This window comes from Cygnus olor, chromosome 2 (assembly GCF_009769625.2).
Source record: "Cygnus olor isolate bCygOlo1 chromosome 2, bCygOlo1.pri.v2, whole genome shotgun sequence".
NCBI classification, from domain to species: domain Eukaryota; kingdom Metazoa; phylum Chordata; class Aves; order Anseriformes; family Anatidae; genus Cygnus; species Cygnus olor.
Window position 1 is genome coordinate 159,332,517 of NC_049170.1, and position 21,467 is coordinate 159,353,983.

Below are 21,467 nucleotides of genomic sequence, written 5' to 3' on the forward strand. Positions count from 1 at the left end.
TCATGCTGGTGATGATCAGATTGAACCTTCTGCTTTGCTGAGGTCAATTAGGTTTACTGTCCAAATGTGTTAGAAACAGGTTGCTCTTCCTAATTAGTGGGTGTTTCCTCCTGCTTGTATTTTGCAATATGGGTAAAAGGAAGCAACTGTTTTTCCTTTGTTTTGGTCCTATTAATTTCCCCATAGACTTCTGTACTGTGTATTCCAGCTTCCCTTTCTCCATAACTGAAAGACTGATCCAGTTATTGCCATATCCCCCGTCACGCTGACCTTTCCAACACCCATTTCTTTCTACATGAACCTTCATGCAATAGGATTTTGGCTCAGTCCGTTCATCAAGTCACCAGCTTATTAGTCAGCAAGTGAGGCTAAGCACTGCCAACAAGCGTGTACTGAATCTAAGAAGAGAAATTTGAGTAGGAAACCAGCTCTTCTATGTCAAACAGTTATCTGGGAGCTGTCCTCAAGATATTAAAGTCTTGGTTATTACCTAGGCCTACTGTAATGCTGGAGCATGCTCTCTTCACAGCATCTAGAGAGGGCTAATTTGCAGCCCAGTGACTAAGTTGCAGTGATTCTTTCTTTCTCAAGAGGACGGATTACAAAACTCGAAGCAGTCAGAGGCAATAATTAAGCAGCCAAAGTGGGGAGGCATCTCCTGCTGACCATCATCACAGACCTCAGCCTGGAGGAAGGTCTGGAGCAGGCCAACCAGGGACACCAAGGAAGAAGTAAGATTGAAGAAGACCAAAATAACTATGGGACTGAGTCACCTCTGTTGAGTGATCTCATCGATACCCATTTGGGAAAACTAAAATGGACCTCAAAATGGAGCCATGAGTTGGCCACATGACAATAGAGCCACAGCTAATTGTGAAAAGGGGTTGTTTTGCCACTTTCCATGACTTTCAGAAGCGTTTTAGACCCATTGAAGACCTTGTTCTGATCTTACAAATCCATCTTCTCTCTTGCTTTGTCAGTGGTGCGCTGGGTTGATCTGGTGTTGATCTGATCTGGACAAACAAGCAAAGAGAAAGGGAAGAAAGTTGATATTGTGAGGGAAAACAGGGCCAAAGCATTCAAGGAGAGCAGAAGGTAGCATAGAACCTTCCCTATCAATGGTGATAAAGCCCTGAGTTAGGGAAAACGAGGACCAAGGTCACATCACCTCCCACAGGTGCCTAATTTAGGCAGGGCAAGGCCTCCTTGGCTGATTCAGGTCCTGGCGCAGTGATTCAGAGCACAGAAAACGAACTCTTATATAATCCCAGTAGAGAGAGCCATCTGCCTCCCAGGAGCAATCCCAACTATCTGAGTGAGACACCCTTCTTCTTCCCAGGAGCCCTCCAGGCACCCCAGATGTCTCTGCAGGGTACCTTGATGTTTTCATGGGAGGAGTATGCAACCATGCGAGCCAACAAATAAGAAAATTGGGGTGGAGGGACCTGGAATTAGGCACCTGTATCTGCACGCCAGATGTCACATCAGGATTTCTCAGGGAGGCTGGCAGAGCGGAGTCTCCTCTTACACAACACCTATTGCCGAGGAGGGTTCCCTGTGGAAGCTTTCATGGTTTGAGGACCTCCTGTGCCTCAGGACAATTCAGATAAGACAGATAAGGAACCTTTTATGTAACCAGAGATGTTGGTCAATCTCGGTGGGTTGTGTTGCTGGGCACGAGGGAATGTAAAACCTGTGGGGTCACAGAGAAACCGGGTGCAAGGGAGGCAGGCTGCGGCCCACAGATGGAGCTGCTCCCTTCGGGACAAGCGTCCTGGCTTCTCAGTGCTGTTCATGACTCCTTCATGTGATGGCCGTAAGCAGACCATGAAACCCTGCATGGCAGAAGCAGGCTCTTACAAATGTGTTCATCCCCTTTTCCCACACGTTCTTCCTTCATGTCCCAGCTTCCCTCCCATCCCAAAACAGAGGCTCCTGCCAAGCCCAGGTAGCATAGGACATGACCTTGTTTTAAACCTGGATGCCAAGAGCAGCTTTGAATTCACAAGCTCAGCAGGACAAGACCTGTACTGCAGTCGCCAGTACTGCCCCAGCTTGGTCTTGGCCTGTGCCAACCAACGCTGTCACTAAGAAATCCTAAGCCTGTGGACAGCAAAGACTGGAGGCTACTTCAAATAGTTCGGTCTTCACCACCGTATGGTCTGGGAGTGGGGCAGAGGATGGCCATCCGAGGGCACAGAACAGCTCTCTTGTGTTCAAGATATTCAGATGTGTGTGCCACATGAATATCTCTAAATTTGGCAGGATGGGAAGAAAGATGAAGGGGGTAGATGGGACAGAAGTTTGGAACCAGCTCAGCTGGAGGATGGCAGCACAATATAAACCATAGGGACAACAAAGAGTCTCGTGGCTAAAGGTGGAATATCCTTGGCCAACCTTTCAGTTGCACTGAGGATAAATAAAAAAAGAGATGAGGCTATAACAGGAAAATAGAGGTTGGAAGCAAAACCCAGGCCACGACTGGAAAAAGAAGATGATGAGGAAGGCTATGAAAGAAAACAGCCAGGGTCTGCATAGCCAGGCACTGGACATGGAGGGGAGGAAGGGTGGGAAAGAAGGCATTGGAGTAAATTGGGGTAAGAGGAGGCTGTGAGACAACATTTCCTTTACAAATCTGTTACAAAGACCTGGGAGTTGTGAGCCTTGCTCCTCGGCTCTTGGCACATCCCCACGGCTCTCCCTGTGCGGTGAGCCTATGAAGCCAGAACCAGCTGGGTGAGCTGCACCCAACTAATTACCCCGGGAAATCTTTGTCAGAGTAACCCTAATGGAGAGCTTCTCCAGCTCAGGAGAAAGCATTTCAGCCTCACATGGCTCACTTCGGGAGGGTTTAAGTGAGCAGACTTCTCAGTCAGAACTAAGATTATTTACAAGGAAGGTCAGCACAAAGGAATGTGTTCCTTCAAATTTTAACAACGTAGAAAACTTGACTAGCAAACGTAAGAGATTTGTTTTCAGAGTTATTATTTTGTTACAGATGAAGCTGAAATTTCAACACTCCAGCAGACACACGGTATAAACCGTGTGTCTTTTCTGAGGGGTTTCCTTTAAACACCATGCAAGATACTTTTCTTCCCTTTCAGGATAATCCGTAATGCTTATAAAGCAACTTTCACTGGAAGATCTTAAATCACTTTAAAGAAAATTTAATGCTCAAGATCCCTTCGTGTTGGTCCCTCCTTGTCCCCTCTGTTTGCCTGCTGGAGAGCTCAGCAGCCATTTCCTCTCCGCCAGCTGACCCAGAAGGGAAATTGAATGCAAGTCAAATAGAATGCAGTTTACTCTGAAATGGAGTCACAAAATGACACTTCTGCCAATACAGAAGAAAAAATTAAAAAAGAAAGCCTTAGGAGAGGCTTCCTGAAGTGAATGCAAAGCAACTGCAATATATTTCAGCATTATTTCAATTCAGTTTGCAGACTAACGCCTCCACTTTTGTTGCTGCTAACACGGACGCATCCAGCCGCTGTGTCCAATGTACCATACCACACACTCACACAATAGTCTAAAATAACACTTTATTGTGCCCAGCTTCTGCTTAACAACTATAATATCAAAGGCTTCCTCAGCAAAATGATGCAGGGCAGAAAATGGCATAAAGGGAAAAATGGCACAGGAGGATGGGAAGGCCAAAATGAAGGGGAAAAAATGTATGGAGTTATGAAGTTTTGTAGTAGGAGAGATGGTGCCTGTATGGTACTCCCATCCCTTTCTCTTCCAAACACCATTTTGAGGTAGGGCCATACTCTTGTGCTTGCTCATCAGAGCACGGAAAGAGCAAAAATATTTGCCGATGGGATGTGACACGCCAGGTAGGAGAAACAGGGCAGGGCAGCATTGACCCCAAAAGAAACTTCTGTACAGACGAGATCTGGAGCCCTGGCAATGCAAGGCCAGGCAGCTCCTTTCCGCCCAGACCCTTTAAAACCCCAGCCGGAGGATGCAGGCGAGGCTGGCCAAGACGCCCACAGCTATCATGGTGTAACTGGTTTTCACGCTGCTGGCCCCGCTGATGTTGCACAGGGAAGTCTCGCAGCAGCTGGTGGCAACACCGGCAATGCCAATATTCAGGTCAATGGATGGGCAAAATGCAGAGCATTTCTTGGTGATGTGCTGTTTGCGGTCATTGCCTGAAGTGGGAGAGAGAGACAACAAGGAGAAAAGTTGTTCGTTTTTTGTTTTTTTTTTTTTTTAATGATAGACTGTCTGAGAATATCCACTAGGGAGTATATTGTTCTATACTTAATGCCATTGGTTTTCCATTGGGCTTTGGCACATTGCATCATTATTTGTTTATATGTGACCTATGGAGACCATCCCTAGACCTTAAGACTCCTATGTCATTCTCAGGGCCAGCTGAATGCAACCTGAAGCAGGGATTTGGAGATCTAATGCTTTGTACAGAGCAAGATTGCGAGACTTCATTGTCACCATGCCTTGGCTTTGCTCCTTCCACAGCACCTGGTCCTTTCCAGTTCCACCACCTCTTAAGTATATACGTGAGCCTGCAGATTAGACAAGGGTTTTGTGCAGAGAAATCTTTTCTTTTCCATTGTTTCCCTCTCCTGGGTGTGCTTAATAGTACGTGTGGTATTGTTGTGACATATTGCAACAGAGACGTGCTACGCTGAGTTCCCACTTGCAGCAAGATTTCCTCTCCGCATGCCATGATCCTTAATTCTTCTGCCACACCTTATAGTGGGAGGACACCCTGCAGTCAGCCTAACCTGATCCCCGTTTGTCATCAGAACCCTAGGACAAGCTGCACACTTACCGAGTCCTGTGGTGGAATATGTCGTGAGGCAGTACTTCTCGTGGTCAGAGCACGTGGTTGTACTCAGGCACTGTAAGTTGGACGATGCATCTTTGCATGTGAAACACGTCAGGGAGAAAGCTGCAAAAGAAGAACACAGCATCCATGGCTCACCTCTAGGAACATTCCCAGGAGCACAAAACAGGAACACAAAACAGATGGTGCTGGCCCAGACTGAGGGTCTGGCAAACCCAGCAAAAACAGGTAGCCCAGGAAAGAATAAAAACAGAGCAAAAATGTATGAAACTTTCCCCCAGAAATTCTCCTGGACCCAAATTACTTTAACCTTGGATTCCTGACACTGATGTGGTTTGCTTTTTTAGCAACCCTCCAGGGATCTCCCTTCTGGATACTTACTTGACTCTCTCTTAAAATTTTGGCATCCCCAAGGGTGCTTTTCGAAATAGCTCCCCAGTCGAACACTACTTGCAGCCCAAACCCCTTCTGAGCTTTTTCTAACCTGGCTCCTTCCAGCCCCATTGGGTGGCCAATAGATCTTGCATGGAAAGAGACCCGCTGAGTCCTGTCCGCTCCTTTTCACATCCTCTTCAAGTTACCTGAAAAGCCCTGGCCTACACATCCTTTCTCAGAACAAGCAAACCAACAGTGAATTCTTCTTGAAATCTTTTGAATACAGAAAGGAAAAGAGATCTGAGAATGAACCCTGTGGCCACACAGAGTGTGACTTTTTTGCTGCATGCCTCCTCAGCATATCTCAATGAGGAACGAGCAATGCTGCTCTGCACCTCGCTGTTTGGTGGGAAGACAGATGCTTGCATTTGACTGGTTCAGTTTTGGAGCTCTCCTGTTCTAGGAGGCAATCCTGGACCCGTAGATGACAGGGCTCAGCAAACCAGCCCCCCAGCTGCAGCATGCTCCTAGCACAGCCATCCATGGGTGAAGACTGTAGCACCATGAAATTTGTACATCTGTAAGTCTGCATCTGCAAAGTGCTGTGCTCATCTGCGTGAATGAAAACAGTTTGCACACAACTAGGCTCAAGCAGCCATTCATAGCAAAGAGATCCTTGGGGAAGGTTTCTTTGCATGATAAGAGGAATTTCCTGCTCATCTGTTTATCTGCAGCAAACACTCCTGCAGTAATGTCACCCAATGGGGATTAGTTTCATTCTTCACATTCCCAGACTATCCCTATCTGTGGCCAGTTAATATCCATCTTATTCTTGTACTATCTCCCTCGCCCTTCTTCTTCCTTGCCCAAGCTTCTTTGTCCTTGCTGGTGCCTTTGCCAGCAATGTCCCAACCTCATTTCTGCCCGTGTTTGACCCTAGACAAGTCCATCTGACCCAAAGAGGATCCCCAGTGCACAGGGTGCTGCCAGCCAGGACCTGACCCCATCTCAGGTCATGAATCGAAGTGACTGGGGAGTGTGCTGCATTTCACAGGAAACCACAAAACAAAACAAAACAAAAAATAAATAAATAAATAAAAATAAAAAGCCTTTTAGGGAAATAGTCATCCTCTGTGTACACAACCTCCTCTCTGACCACAGCTAGCAGCCCCTTTGCTTCTTCCATGGCCACCTAGCACTGACCTTCACTGTCCTCTTGTGGTCTCTAGTCCTTGCAAATCATTCGGTATTGTCCTAAAGCTGCAGGCAACATTTCTGAGTCCGGGACCTCCTTTAGACGACCTGCATGCAAACTGCTGATGCCTCATTCTCTTCTCTTGTGCAAACCCCACACAAGCACTCCACCCCACAAGGAACCACCCTTTCCTCCTGGGATAACTTTATACTACAACAGAGTCCCCAAACTGGGTTTTCCAGACGTGTAATTCATTTTATTCATTAATTAATGCAGCTTCTTTAATCAAGCCCATTCAAAGAGAAACTTCCTGAATCTACGCAGGAAATAGTGGTGCTTGCTGGATGCCCAAGCCCTGTTTCATCCCAACCTCCCAAAGCTGGTAATTTAGGAGTCTAGGTGCCATGGGAGGAGGGCAGGCACATGCAAGAGGATTTTGCCAACCTCCCTCTGTGCTCAGGAGGTTTCTCTCGTGCTCAGCATTTACTACAGACAACTTTGGAGACACGTGGCTGCCTTTGAAGGTCTCCTGCCTGTGCCCAGGCAGACCTCTGCTCTATGTGAAAAGGAACATTCCTCAAGGAAGATTTTCACGTGAATAATTCGAGCCACCCAGATAAACAGCTTACATATGTAAAGCATTAGCAAGTGCAAGCACTGACAGATGCAGGATTTGCACCGTTAAAATCGGTGAGGTTCAGGATTAATTGGAACAGCTACCAGCCTTCTGGCTATGTTGCACAGCAAAGTGGTGCTGCCTATGTGTTAATTTTCACTGACTCCTTTAGTAAGTTCGCTGTCTCATTACGTGATCTTTTTAAAAAAATGTGATTACAGTTGATAAGCTGCAGGAAAGGATCCGTTTATCACCCTCGAGTTTCTCAGTCCCATTGAGCACAATGATTTAGCACATGCCAGGTTTAAAGCCTCTGAAGTCCCAGGGTAAGAACATTTACAGCCTCAAATTAACTATGAGCCTCAGTGCTCTGCTAGGTGAGGACCAGAATGGCCATTAATTTGCAGGTAAAGCCCTACAACAGAGCCAGAGAAAGATTCAGTTTGCAATACGGCAAAAGCCACCTGATCTGAGGGAACAAAATATTTCCCTTGAAATAGTCAGAGGAATGTTCAGATAGAGGAAAAAAGTTATCAGAGTGAGAATGGGACTCTGCGTCTCGATTCCAGGTCTGGGATTAATGTTGGCGATGTTACAGCTCAAAGCAATGAGCTGCAAGAAAGGGATGGGAGCCAGAGCTGCATTTCCTTATGGCATGACCATCTCTACCATTTTAGGTAATTAAAGCTTGTAATTACCTCCAATAAACAAGCAAGGAAGAAAAACAAAACAAAATAAAACAAAACAAAAAGTTATGCTTTACTTTATGTTACATTTGCAGCCTTACTGCAGATATTACCACTTCCCTATCCACAACTGCATAAAGCAAAATTAACTCCCCTTCTCATGGAGCTGCACCAAGTCTCAGGGCTCCCTGAATGGAGCTGCTGCAAGGGCTGAGCTGGGCCAGGTGAGGTGGGTCTGTCATCCCCCAATTCAGCCCCTCAGCATCCTTCCAACATCTCCTGGTAGGGATACATCCCCTGGCTGGAAGACCATCTGCTAAATGAAACGGGTCAGCTGCTTCTTGTTCTGAGAAATGCAACATCCTCTAGAGCAAAACGAGGCTCAGCATTGCCATCCGTGCTGCAAAATCCCCTCGTCTCCCTTGCGAAGTCAAAGGCATGCCCCAGCTCCGGGGTCTTGCAAGCATAAAGCAATCCCTGGCGACTCACCCCTCTCCACGCACAGGGCTACGGCGAACACGACGAGAAGAGAAGGCTTCATCCTCTGCAAGTCTCGCAGCCTCCAGAGCGAGCAGGACTCATGCAGGGCACTTTTTATACCTCTGCAGTGTTTGCTTTAATGCCGGGATAATAGCTATGGGGTTACAGTGTCAGATGATGAATGATTGAGAGGGACGTGTCAGTGCTTGTGTGGGGAAATACGTTAGAAATCCAAACGAGCGTGTACCTCCCCCCTCCCCCTCCCCCTCCCCCCCTTTCCTTTCTGAGTTGTTTCACAATGTGGCTTGCTCATCTGCTACTAAATACACAACAGTTTCTAATTCTGGGTAAGTGGAGGAAAAGCAAAACACGAAAACAAAACGGTGCCCACGTGAGAAGATGAATGTTTGCCTCTCCAGGCTCGCTTGGGTCTCAGCGCCGGCTGAGGATCCTGTCCTCGCGCACTGTTTTCGTGCATATGGAAATGGCTTGGATTTGAAATGGAAATTGGGATCGAAACATCTTCAAAATGTCTCCCAGGATTGTCAATGCAGCTAGATCACAAGAGCAATCTCACTCCACTGCATTTCATAGGGGACCAGAGATAATTTTCTGTGGGCCTTTTTAATATTGCAGTTCAAAATCCTAAATGTTTCTGTTCAGAAATTGGATATTTTATATGAGGGAAAATGTTGCCTTATTGGAAAATAAATTCCACTGGGCAATGAAAATGACCACCTAAATTAAAAAAATAAGAATAACACCCACCCACCCCATCACATTGAACAAGCTGTGAATTTTCTCACAAATTGCAAAAAAATGGATGTCAAGGAGAAGAACACAAAACAGCGAAAGCATGGAGAATGAGGGGCTGCCTGATCAAGCTTCTCAACTCATTAAGTCTTTAGAAAAAAAGAAAAAAAAAAAAAAAGAAAGAAAAAATTACAGCCAGCCAAAATTATTTGAAATGCCAAATAAGAATACTCCACTGGGTTTCCATATAGTGCTCTTTATTCCTCCTTATTTATCGTGTTCTCCCTGTACAAACTCAGAATGTTTCTCATTTTATTCTGATTTCCGTTGCTTTTTCCTCCCACCATTGCCTCTCTGCCATCTGATCGTGGGGACGTAGGCAAGGTCCCAAAAAAAAGGACCCGTCTGGATCCCTTTCACATGGTAGCCGGAGCAACCTGCGTGCCCCAAGCTTCTGCCAGGGACTCTGCCCCTTGCTGCTCTCCATCTGTTGTACTTCCCCTTTTTCTTAGCCTCAAAGCCGCTCAGATTTCCATCTCCCACTAAATATTTGGGCTTTCGGTATGACCCGCCTGTAGTCATTATCTCATTGAAGAAGCATGCCTTAGCTCTTCAGGTGTTGTAAGTCTTTCCAACCCCAGTAAATTGGAAATACAAATATTGCTAGTATGGAAACCTGTGTGACTAAGGTGAGGAAATTTCTGCTTTCTCAATAGGTAGAGCATGAAACTCAGTTGAAACAGAGGTGGCAATTACCCAGGAAAGCTCAAAGGAGGGGTGTTGTTTGGCATTGTAACGCCAGAGCCTTTGTAACGTACCAGCAGGAGGAAAACAGAAGCCTGCACCCTCCATACCGGGGACTGCAGCCCTCATCTCCTCGTGAAATAGTTCATTTGCTCCAGTCCAAAAGAGACGTCATGAGTCTTTATTGGTAAATCAACTTTTTATTGCAGACTATTCGAGGTAACAGCAGAAAAGGGGGCTCCAGTCACCAGGCGATGCTGTTCTGCAGCCTGTACATTGCACTGCAGAGGCAGCCCACATTCAGATTTATTTCAGCCAACAGCATCCATTAACAGGTACAGAAATAGCAGCTCAGCCAGGCACTTTTTTTTTTTTTTTCCCCTCCCTTGTAGTCTCATCCAAGCAAAAACTAAAATATCTCTTGTCTCCTGCAAGCTGCTGAGATTTTGAGATGGAGAGGCTGTGTATTTTTTAAAGGAATTATTGCAGGGATTTTCTGTCAGCTGGGATTTGCCATTAGATGGTCCTGCACTCTTCCAGCTGCTCCCATGTGTCCCTCTGATGTTAATGCTATCTTCATCCCTCATCAGTACCAGGTGAGACAGATTGAAAAGAATCCAGGGAGACAGAAAGGACACAGATCATTAGGTCACCAGAGGGCCCAGGCAAAAGAGAAGAAAATATTGCAGTTTACAAGTACCTGGAAGTTATGAAAAGAGGAACAAAGGACATAACCGAGAGTGAGGGGGGTGAGTGTTTTGCTTGTCTTTTTCAAACCCTCGTTGAAATTGTCATGTGAGAAGGAAGGAAGAACAATTTATTTTGGTGAAAACGTGTATTTTTCATGAAGCAAAAGCTGAAATTTAAAACTAACCATGATGCTTAATTCAAATGTTGTTTGTGGATTTTTCCAGTTTACCTAAAGCTTTAAGAACAATTTCAGAAATTACTGTGGTTAGCGTACGGGGAAAGAAAAGATGGTAAAAGTGATTAAAAAAGAGTGCGGAAGCCAAGTTTCCATTGGACTCTCTGAACAGAAATGCCACAACACTGCCATTCTTCAGCTAGCCCATATATACTGTATATTTAACCAAATGCCAGGACATCTTCCTTGCCCAGAAACTACATCTTTGCAGAATGACTAACCACCACCCCATCCATCCTCGCAGCCTGCAGCCAGCTCTGCGGCTTCTCCCCGCCGCCCAGACCCTTTGCAGCCTGCCTTGGGCAGGGCTCCCCTCAAAGCCAGCTGGGCTGAGAACAAGGAGAGGGTTTTCCAGGTGTTGCTTCTCCACCAGCCCTCCCGAAGCTTAGATCCTGTGGGATGCTCAGCCAGGAATTACAAGAGTGGATTGACAAGAGAGGAATGACAAGAGAGGATCCAGGAGTGCATGTCGTTTGATCATCTTAGGTGTAACTCTGCTCCTCCAAGAGCTCCTCAGGGATGTCCACCTCATCTCCCCCATCCCCAAGCCTGGAAATGCAGCAGGGACAGAGCTGAGAGCTCCCCATCCCATCAGGCGCCATCACCTCTGCCCATTCCCCATTCCCCATAGGAAAATCGGGAGCAATCTCTCGGCAGCAGCTTCTCCAGGAAGTTTGCCTCCCAGTGAGGACAACTCCAGCAGCACCGTCCTCATCTCAGACATCCCCAGCACCATGGGGAGGGCCTTTTACTCATTTTAAAAGATGAAATCACCCACCTTGCAGAGATCCCATGAGGAGCTGCTGGCACAGCCATGAGTGCAACCTGCCGCCCCCCGCTCCCGCGTGTCTGTAGTTACAAAACTCCTCTCTGCTGCTGCAAGCGCCACCTTGCAATGGGGACAGCGCAAATGGCTTTGACCTTTCCAGATTGACACCTTCATTCATCAGCTCTGAGTCATCAGGCATAACGTGGGGCGTTATGGAGTGGCTTTCCTGAGCTGCGGGATGTGACCGAGTCAATGGAGAAAGGCAGCCAAGGGAGGATCCCATGCTAAAAAAATAAAAGGAATTTGATGTGAAGTAGAGATTCAAAGCACAGCCCTTTCTGGAAGACCGGTTTTTTGAAGCTGAGCTTCGTGTGGATATATCAAACACGTTCTAGAATAACATAAATCTTTATTTTGGCTGACAATTGTCACACACATGATATCAAAAGAGCTTTCTCGGGGAAAATTAGTACAAAACAACAAATCACATAGGGGAAAAATAGGAGCTATACTGCCATGCCATTTTGTGGATCGGATCTGAAACAAGATCTTAGAAAAAACGTAATAGCACAGACCCTGATGGAGACACTTGACAGAAGGTGTTGGTTTCTCGGTTTGGCAGGACCGTGCAGGTCCTTGGGTTGTCATGTCTTCTCCTACCTGCAACCCTCATCACAAACCTGCCCTGATGACACAGACCAAACTGGCCACAATTCCCAGGAGCATCACAGCATAGCTGATTTTCACGCTGTTGGCCCCACTGAAATTGCACAGGGAGGTACCGCAGCATTTGGTGGAAATGGCCGCCACGCCAAAGTTCATGTTAGTCTCAGGACAGTCTGCAGAACACTTCTTGGTGATGCGGTATCCCATGTCCTTGCCTGGATGGGGAACAGACGAGAAAGGACAGACGTGATTTAAGATTCCTCTGCAAGTCCTGACCAGAGGACAATGGGAGGAGGTATATTGCTCTACGCTTAATTTGCAATGCAGCAATAAAAGAGATCAGTGGATTTGTTGAGTGCTGGGTGAATATCCACTCAACCTGGCTCAAATGGAGGACACTAGAAAGTCCTTGCTAGAAACCCATACCATGCTTCATGTAGCACAGCAAAAATCACTCCCAATGCATATTAAATTCCTAAAATCACTTTTCTTATGGCCAACCCCTTTCTGTCCTCCGTTACAAAGTGTGGATGTGAGCTCCCAGAGCAAGCAACAAGATCTGCTTGTGAAAATCTGTTTGCTCCAACCAGCCCTGCCACGAGGTGGTGAGGAACGTAGCCCACATGATGGCTCACAAGGTGCTGCTGGGGGATACACACACGTTACACGACGTGAGCCTTAACCCTCAGTGACCAACTGTTTCCAACCAGAACAACTACGGCCTGGAGAAATTATTGCCCATCAGTGTCCTTGGAGACCAAAAAAACCCACAATAATAAAATTAAATAATAAAAGCCTTGATGTGTTATTACTACTCACCGAACCCAGAAGAGCTGTATGTGGTTATACAGTATTTCTCATGATCTTCACACTTGTAGGTTTTAAGACAGTTCCAGTTAGAGTGCTCATTATCACATGTGTAGCAAAACAGCGAGGAAGCTGGAAAAAAGCACACATGACAAGCGTTAGTGGTTTCCAGCTATGCCCTCCTGGGAAGAAAGTGTCAAAAGCCCTGTCCCTTCTTGGAAAATGCAAGGTAAAAAGTACTTTACAAATGAGTTTGAAAGTGAAATAGGAAGTTGGTTTGCTTTGATTAATGAAGCTGAAAAGACAAACAGAACAAAACTAGTTTTCTATCTTTGCTTGAAATTTTTGGTGATTAAATCTGAAAACACATTCTTCAGCCTGAGCAGCGCTCTCGCGTGACTTTTCTTCCAGACTGAGCTCCATCTCCCCCGGGTCCACGTTGGCCTGGTTGACAGCCAGCCTGCAGAAGCAGAACTTGCAACCTGGTATAGTTTAGTGTAGTACAGTTTTGGCAAGGGGAGGATGAGCTGGCACCGTTCTCAGGTGAGAGCCAAGTTTTTAGTGTTTTCAGAGTGCATCTGCAAAGTGCTGTACAAACATGAATTAATTAAAGCCTATGACACCCCTGTGAAGTAAATTATTGAGCACAGAGTCACGTTAAAGGGAGTTCCCTGGGAGAGGTTGCTCTGAACAATGGAGACATTATTTCTGCCATCGCCTGGAACAACGTGTCCTCGGTGATATTATTAGCAGGTCTCAGCCAGGGCTATTACAACGCCAGAAGGAGGTAGGATACCTGTTTCTGAACAAAAACTGCAGTAAATTGAGTCGAATTTGCGGGCTGGCCAGCTGGCCAAGCTAGGAGCACGGGCACGTGCCATCGTGTTCCCTGGAGGTTGATTGACAATTGGTGGAAATGTTTTCCCTCCTGTCTGGAGTTTGTTGAAATGCTCCTTACATTCCTTATGTTTGTTGAAATGTTCTTGGCCGGGGGGGCTGAGGAGCTGAGCAGCTCTTGGGACAGCCAGCTCCATTGCCACCACCAGTCCTGGACAAAAGTGACTGAACAGCAACCCGGGGAGGGTTCTTATTTAGACCAAAATTCCCCCGGTTCATACTCTTTTGGTTTTCTCAGCCCAGGAAGGTTCTTATTTCAACACAGAGCAGCTCCTTCCAGTTGAACTTGGACCTGCTTTTTAAATCTCCTCCTGGATGTTCTCCAAAGCCCAGCTGCTCGCCTGATTCAAATATTTGAACCTGTCCTTGACATTTGCTCAGACAATTCCAGAAGCAGCTTTAGAAGAAAATTAGAACCCATTTTATGCCCCAACTACCCCAGGACAGAGAAGGAAAGGCCACCTCTCTGCTGCAGGGAGCTCAGGTGCCCTGGGTATGGCCCTAGAGCCACCTCTGGACCTCAACAAAAAAATGACCGTTTTTTCTGGTAGAAACCTACCGAAATGTTCTTTTCTAGTGCCAGGTATTGTGAGTGTGGGTGTTCTCCGTAACAACAGACAAAACAAGCCATGTAGCAGCCTACTTTTAACCTCCCTTTAACAGACTCGTCAGCACTCACTGCTTCTCCATGCATGGACGAGTTAAACCTCTCACTGCTCCCTCTGGAGTCCTCCGACCTGCTCTGTGTGCTGCTACCCTTTTGCATACCATGCCAGAGCAATCCTTGCTGCCTAGCTAATACATGATTGCATTTTATAGCCCCTCTGGTTGTCCCTAATTTGTTCCCCTGACAAATCTCATATAGCCATTCAAATCACTTCCTGCTGCAGATAAAGCCAAGACCCCAGCACATGTGCAAAATCAGCTGAAATGCATTCATGCTCTCTTGCACTGAGTGATGCAAGAAAAAACCCTCCCAGTCAGGAAACCACTTAAACCCCCATCGCTGTTGTGAAGCCTTGCCTACTATATCTGGTCTCCATCCTCCATTAGCCCTAGTTTTGCAAATGCAGCCAGAAGCAGCTTTGACAGTGCCAAAAAAAAAAAAAAAAAAAAAAAAAAAAAAAGCCTTGCAGGACTCCGTGGGATTACAGACACACACAGAGCCACTGTTTCTCATCTGGATATTTCTAGACAATTTTCTACTCATATCTGCATCTCCTTTCAAAAGAGGCCAAGCACAACGCACCGTGGATCCCATTACAAACACACTCACTCCAAGACATTTAAAAAAGCTCATCAAACCTATGAACAAAGAGCTCTTAGGCTTTCAAGTGTCTGCCAGCAGCCTGGTTTCTTAATTGCAATGCCATTGTGGGAACTAAAGTAAAATGCTGGCAGAAGATGCGGTCTCGACACCAGCCCTGTTATCTTTATCAACAACTCCAGCAGTTTCATTGAGGAACAAAAGTAAAACTGAAGGCAAAACCGTGAGCCCAGCTCTATTCCTCGACTGTTAGCTTTTTTTCAGTTCATGTGTCTGTCTTCAGATGCTCGGAGCACGGTACTCCAGGGTGGCAGAAAGCAGAGTGGTGCATTCATCTTCTCTGGGTTATGAGCTGCTTGGTAGAGCTCAAGCAGAGGCTAAAACCCAACCGCACTAAATGTTGTTTGAAGCAAGCGGTACCAAAGAAAAACTGCACTACCAAGGCTTCAGCAACGGCAGCAAAAGCAGTCAAACCTTCTTGTTCCTGCGTTATCTCTACCTTATCTTCTGGTGTTTTCATCCTGGCTTCCCCAGCCTCTGTAGCATCTTACCTCGCTCGGCACACAGGACTGCCACCAGCAGGGCAATGAGAAAAGCCTTCATGGTCGGTGCTCCCTCAGAGCCTGCACGGTGCAGGATGGGGCACTATCGGAAGGTTTTATACTGGGACTGTGTTTCCTCTGCCTTCCTCTGATTACAGCAATTTGAGGTTTTGGGGAGTGACGGCCCATAACATGGAATCAGCGCTGGGTGTGTTTGTGCGTAGGATCTAGCCCATTACGCGTAGCAATTTCTTCTCCCTCTCCTCCAGATCCAATCTGTTATTCCAAGACCTACTTCTGCTGACAACGTCTGCCTGGCTAATTGGGGGAACAATTTATGACTCAAGCACGGGAGTCCCTTCTAACTCGGCAGGGCAGAACCACGAAACTTGGAGCAAGGCAGAGGCAGCTGTGCCAGTCCGGTGTGGCTCATCGTTTCCAAAACAGCAGGCATCGCCTGGCACCCTCCATCCTTTCCCTCCACCATGATATAAAGCTTCATAGCTGTAATACTGCAAAGTGGGAGAGGAAGCAAAAAAAAAAAAAAAAATCTGTTATTTTGGATATTATAATCCAAAAAGAATTCTATGATTCTATGAGGGAAAAAAAAAAAAAAAAAAAAAAAAAAAAGGTATTTTCGGCGGATTGCCCACAGTCATTCAGAATTAACTCACTTGCACTAAGTGCTTTATGCAGGAAATATTTGCATAACATTCCTGCAGCACCTCTCTTTGTGCCCAAAGACTGTCACAGGGTCTCCCAAGGGCCCAGTCAGGGATGGGGTCCAACACTTTTGTTTGCTTTGCTTCTCTGTCCTCCAAAAGCAACAGAGGTTTCCAGGTGACAATGTTTGTTGCTACCTGTGGGCCAGCTCTGAACTCTGACAGGTTTTTCCAGTCGCCAGTGACCTTCCCCGTCTGTCTGGGCTCCCTCCTTCTGCTCCCACCACCACCACGTCACCGTCTCTTGCCAAACTGCTCAGCATGAGGCAGAGGCAGCAAGTGCATGGGAACAGCCGCGGGAGTTAAACTGGGAGTGGAAGGAAGTGAAAATGGTAAAGAAATGAAACATTTCCTGGTCAAGAAGAGATCCCAGCAGACCAGGACCCTTCATCTTTGGAAAGAGAAAAGACCAAGTTCAGAAGGAAGGTTTGCAAGGACCCGAACCACATGGAAACAGAATAAAGGACATCCAGTTGCTCCTTCTTTTCCCCCAAATTGCTCCCCAAGAAGTTGGTCCATGGGCTCTTCCTCCAGTCCCCTATCTGCAGGATCCTGGGCAGGTGGCTCCTTGCCCAAACCCTGTGACTGGTCGTTTTTCTCCACTCATTCTTCTTTTGCCCAATTCTTCATTTTCTACAGCAACTTCAGTCCCCAATGATTTCTGTCTCTGCTTTTTGCCTGTACCAGGGTGGAGGGGATGAGCATCCGGTTTTCAGAGTCCTCCACTCTGATCTCTAGATTTGTCCTGACCTTGAGCATGAATCTTTAATCATCCTCATTTTTAACAAGGTTGTGATGGACCCACATGGCAGCTAATGTAGCAATTATGCTTAGGAAATAATCTGCTAAAAAGCCATACTCTGAACAAGACATTGTACTAATACATCCACAAATGACATCAGGAAGGAAATATGATCTGCTAGAGTGTGAAGGGAAAGAATAAATATTTGACAAGTTTGTTTAACTTTTATTGGTCAGCAGGTGAAATAGAAAGCAAAACTTCTTTCCCTTTCATCCATTTTGAAAATCCAGAAAAGAAACTGAATTATTGCTCTGAATTCAGCTCATCTTGGAGCCAACTGAGCAGAAAAATGCTGCTCCTCAGCAGGAAGAAGAGAGCAATGCATGAACACAGGCCAAAACAAGAAAGGAGAAAGGCTTTGAAATTAAAACAAATAAATGAACAGTAAATAAATGACACTGTTAAAGCAAAGTGCAGCTGAATAGAAAATCTACAAGTGAGAAATGGGCTGTAGGAAGTGGAAATGTGAGAAAGCATTTAAATAGATTAGGGAGAGGGAAGGTTAATAATAATAAACAAGATTAATATTTCACCCAGAACTGGAAAGAGAAGGAAAGAGCTGAGAATTATTGTTACAAAGCAAAATAAATCAAAGCAAACAGATAAAGCTTGAGCAGGGAAATAATTAAAGACAGGCACGGGGAAGGTAAGAAAATGGGATGGGAGGGAAGGATCGGTCCTTCACCACGTCCTCTATGATGCCATTACTTATCATGGTGCAAAGTGCACATGTTGTTGCGTGCAGATGCTGTTTAGGTATTAAACATAGCCTGTCAAGGTCTGAGGATCATTTTCTAGAGCTCCACAAATCCCAGTTTAAGCAGCTGCTGGGGTCGGACTGCGGGGCCTCCTGTGGAGCCTGGATGGAGAAGGCATCTAGGGCATCACTGGCCCCTATCCCCGTGTCCCTGAAGGAGGAAATTACAAAAGCTATTGTCCTGTCCTGTCTACCAGGGTCTGGCCAGGTCCCAAAAGACAGTTTTCTTGCACGCTGTTGATATTGCAGTCACGCCCAGGGCCACTGCAAGGGCTCGGGGATGGGTGTCCCGTGTAACACAGAGCAGCCCAGTTTTTCAACTAAGGGAGAAGAAGGCTGGAAAAAAAAAAGGCAGGGAGAAGACAACTGGGGCAGTGGGGAGTGGAGATGGTGGCAGGAGACTTCAGGGAAGGTGGGAAGATGGAGAAGGTGTGAAAACTGCTTACCCAGGGACATCAAAAAACAGAGGAGGACAGCGGGGCGAAGCTTCCTGTAGGAAGGTGGGTGTAAACCTGGTGGGGTCAAGGAGGGTGTTAAAGAGTTAACAGAGCATGGGAATCTGAAGGAAGAAACTTTAACTCCCTTTGCATTTGGCAGCGGTCAGCATGTCTGTTTGTGCCAGACCTTGGGAGCACATTGTGCAAGGCTTGTCCCCTTTTGTGTAACCAGGGTGAGACAAAGAGGGTTTTCAGCCCGTGATGGAGCAGCTATGTGGAACAAGCTGCCAAGCCCGGGGACTTTTTAATGTCAGCTCCCCCTTCTTCCTTCTGGAGGGTGGCCCCGATCATGGACAGCGGGGAGGAAATTCTCCCTTTCAGCTCGGGGATGTAAAAACTGCAGCTTCGGTGGGGGAAAAGAGAGACCATGGAACAAGAAGGGAAGGAACCGGCCATGAGTCGTGCTCCTGGTGTGCCTGAGTCACGCAGATGGAGCACAGGAGGCAAGAGGGACAGATCAGCCCCAGATAGCACCAGGCTGGTCTGGTCGTGCCCTCTCCTTCCTCCTTGGGAGGCCAGGGAGTGCTTCATCTGGGCAATGGGGTTAGTGAAGAGGAGAAGATCATGAGAGTCATAAACCCCAAGGAAAAAGGAAGGCCTGCATCTGAGATTGTGCCTTTTCTCTCTGTTGCAGACCTCCTGTGCTCTTCTCCCCTTCCCTGAAGCACAGCTAGGACTCCATCTGACATGGTAGGCTCAAAACAGGACAGAGCTCCTCAAGGCAGCCTTGTGGCAGATGATGGAGGCTTCCAAACCTCCCGTAGGAAACACAGGGCTGGCCAAATCCACCACATCTGGCTGAAACACAAGGAGATCCAGGTAGATTTCCATCTCAGTGTGACAGCTGGGACCATCACAGAGGCCTTGCCTCACAAGGGGTGAGAACCTGAGCCCTTCAGGGCCACAGCTCCAACCAAGAAGGTACCAAATCCATCCTCCCACATCCCCTTAACCTCCAAGGTCCTAAGACATAATTCAGCCCCATCAGCTTGGAGGCTCCTGGGGAGACACCAAACAACATATCATGTGGTGAAGCACCCTGATTCACATCCCCATCGATGTCCTGGCTCAAGGGTCAGATCCCGACCAGCTCACCAAACAGGGCACAAGCCCAGCCCCAAGGCCACCCATGCCATCGGGTTGGACCATCAGCATGGCTTGGGCACACCCCAACCAGCTTTGTCACATGTCCTGACATGGGATTGCTCCTGGTCACCGCCCTGTTTGCAGAGGGAAGAGGTTATGGATATGAATCATCCCCCTTGGATCCAGGGTGAAGGTTCATTAGTCTGTGGTGGGGTTTCTGCAGCCAGGAGGGGGGATATTAGAGACCTGCAGGGCCTGAAGGAAGAAGGATGGTGAAGAAGGAGGGCTGGAAGGAAGAAGAGGTGAAAGAGAAAATCCCGTTACCCTCTTAGGATACCCTCTAAGGAGTTAATGCCAGTCCTCTCCAAGGAGGACACCCACATTTTGGGAGAAATGACCCCCAACCGGTTACTGAAGTTGCCATTGTACCAGGGCTCTGTTGATAATTCCCAAATCTGTCATTGCCTTTTCCCTGAAAGTGGGAAATCTCCCCTCGTCCCAGGGCCAGCCCTGCTGATTCTCTTTCACGTGAACTGTCAAGGTGCTGGCACCAAAACGGGGCCATTCCCCGCAGCGTGTTCGTGCTGGTCCCAACAAGCAGTGCTTTGGTATTTCTTTGGAAGTTCTAGGATGTGATGGATATCTGAACCGTGCCAGTACAAATGCTAAGGAAAAGCCAACCAAAAGCTTTGCCACAGATCATTTTGGCCATCATCCGCAGGAAGAAAATGCATGCTATCACAGCTTTATTTCTGATTCTTCTGTCTTTTTGTCTTTTTTTTTTTTTTTTTTTTTTTTTTTTTTTTTTTTAATTTTCCAACTGAAATTCCAGATCGTGGAGACACGTGGTGGTGTAGAGAGCAGATGTCTGGAGCTGCCAGGCCAGGGATATGAGAGAAACTCATCTGTGACACAGCTGGGGGAGCAGCTGGCCTTGAGAGAGCCTTCGCAGCCATCCACAGGGACACCAAGAAAGTCTTAGCATATTTATCCATTTTGCTTCTGTAAGAAATATAATTTCCCTTATCTATCCATTATAAAGGCTCCCAGCATGCCACACACCCCCTCCTTCCCCAGAAGGCAAGGAAAGAGTCATGGTTTTCAAAATTGCTCTTTTTTTTTTTTTAATTTGCTTTAGGTTCTTGACTCATCCAATGCTTTTGAGTGATGGATATTTCAGGGCTGGAAATATCCTGTGCTGTGCAACCCGATAGCTAAAATTTCCAAGGTTAGGTGAGAGCTGAGAGTGAAATGAGAAAACCTCCTTTCCCTCTGGTGGAGGAAAAGGTGTGATGAGCTCTGCAGACAACCCCACTTCTGTTCATTGCTTTTAGGGGCTCTGGGTCTGATTTTTTGTGGGCTGAGAGTTGAAAAACTCAGCACAGGTGTGGAAAGATCAGGATGCTCCGGTTTCTCCCCTGACTCGCTCCTGCTGACCCAGCCAGGAAGGACACCAAAACCCCAGCTGCGTGGTGAGAACCAGGCACTTTGGTTACATCTAGAAACTCATCACACCTTGGGTAACAACCAGGCTGAAACCTCCACGACCCCATCAGCAAAGGCAGCCGAGGAGGGCACGGAGAGCAGGGCTGACCCCGGAGGATGAAAAGAGCCCACGGCAGGCAGAAGAGCTGCGGATGGTGGAAACATCCCGGCTGAAACCACTCCAGCCCGATGGGTGTGTTCGGCAGGGCAGGGGAACAAACACAGGATATCTGGGAACACGATCGTGTTCCTCACGGGGCAAGCAAAAAGGGTATTTTCCCAGGAGGGCTAGCCAAAAACTCAAAGCTCTGTGTGTGCGTGTTTCAATATTGTTATTGTTGGGGAAAAATAAAGGTGTGGTTTTGCTGGGGGACGTTTGCACTGATGGTCATACAGAGGGAAAAGCACCAGTCTGCCCCCAAGAGCACTCCTGGGTGTTGCAGATGCTTGACGCGCCCCCAGGCTTTGGCTCCTCTCCCTCCAAACTTGTTGCTCCAGGCTATGGCAAGCTTCCTTGCCCTGATCGATCCCATCTGTTGGCAGAGCAACCCTTCAAGCCCAGCTCACCAGCCACACAGCACGAAGG

General features: G+C 47.0%; 2 protein-coding genes and 1 long non-coding RNA gene across 3 annotated transcripts; 1 reads left to right on the forward strand and 2 right to left on the reverse strand.

Moving 5' to 3' along the window:
- Positions 1–3,525: 3,525 nt before the first annotated feature.
- On the reverse strand, positions 3,526–8,398 carry LOC121065025 (lymphocyte antigen 6E-like). The gene is made up of 3 exons (XM_040547434.1): positions 8,172–8,398; positions 4,796–4,915; positions 3,526–4,151 (listed from the first exon to the last, which is right to left on the reverse strand). The coding sequence occupies exons 1-3, from the start codon at positions 8,221–8,223 to the stop codon at positions 3,943–3,945; spliced, it is 381 nt and encodes a 126-aa protein (XP_040403368.1). The 5' UTR covers positions 8,224–8,398; the 3' UTR covers positions 3,526–3,942.
- Positions 8,399–11,745: 3,347 nt separating this feature from the next.
- On the reverse strand, positions 11,746–15,699 carry LOC121065027 (lymphocyte antigen 6E-like). The gene is made up of 3 exons (XM_040547435.1): positions 15,542–15,699; positions 12,839–12,958; positions 11,746–12,234 (listed from the first exon to the last, which is right to left on the reverse strand). Exons 1-3 carry the CDS (start codon positions 15,591–15,593, stop codon positions 12,026–12,028), a joined length of 381 nt encoding a protein of 126 aa, XP_040403369.1. The 5' UTR covers positions 15,594–15,699; the 3' UTR covers positions 11,746–12,025.
- A 3,468-nt stretch (positions 15,700–19,167) lies between these two features.
- Positions 19,168–21,249, forward strand: LOC121066419. Its single transcript, XR_005817752.1, has 2 exons — positions 19,168–19,231; positions 20,229–21,249. It is a non-coding gene; the product is annotated as an uncharacterized LOC121066419 (long non-coding RNA).
- Positions 21,250–21,467: the final 218 nt, after the last annotated feature.

Coding starts and splice junctions, on each gene's coding strand:
- LOC121065025 (XM_040547434.1), bottom strand. CDS start 8,223: ATGAAGCCTTCTCTTCTCGTCGTGTTCGCCGTAGCCCTGTGCGTGGAG. Junction 4,916..8,171: donor AGCCCTGTGCGTGGAGAGGG/GTGAGTCGCCAG, acceptor CTTCTTTTGCAG/CTTTCTCCCTGACGTGTTTC. Junction 4,152..4,795: donor ATATTCCACCACAGGACTCG/GTAAGTGTGCAG, acceptor CTCCCACTTCAG/GCAATGACCGCAAACAGCAC.
- LOC121065027 (XM_040547435.1), bottom strand. CDS start 15,593: ATGAAGGCTTTTCTCATTGCCCTGCTGGTGGCAGTCCTGTGTGCCGAG. Junction 12,959..15,541: donor AGTCCTGTGTGCCGAGCGAG/GTAAGATGCTAC, acceptor GCTTTTTTCCAG/CTTCCTCGCTGTTTTGCTAC. Junction 12,235..12,838: donor ATACAGCTCTTCTGGGTTCG/GTGAGTAGTAAT, acceptor TTCCCCATCCAG/GCAAGGACATGGGATACCGC.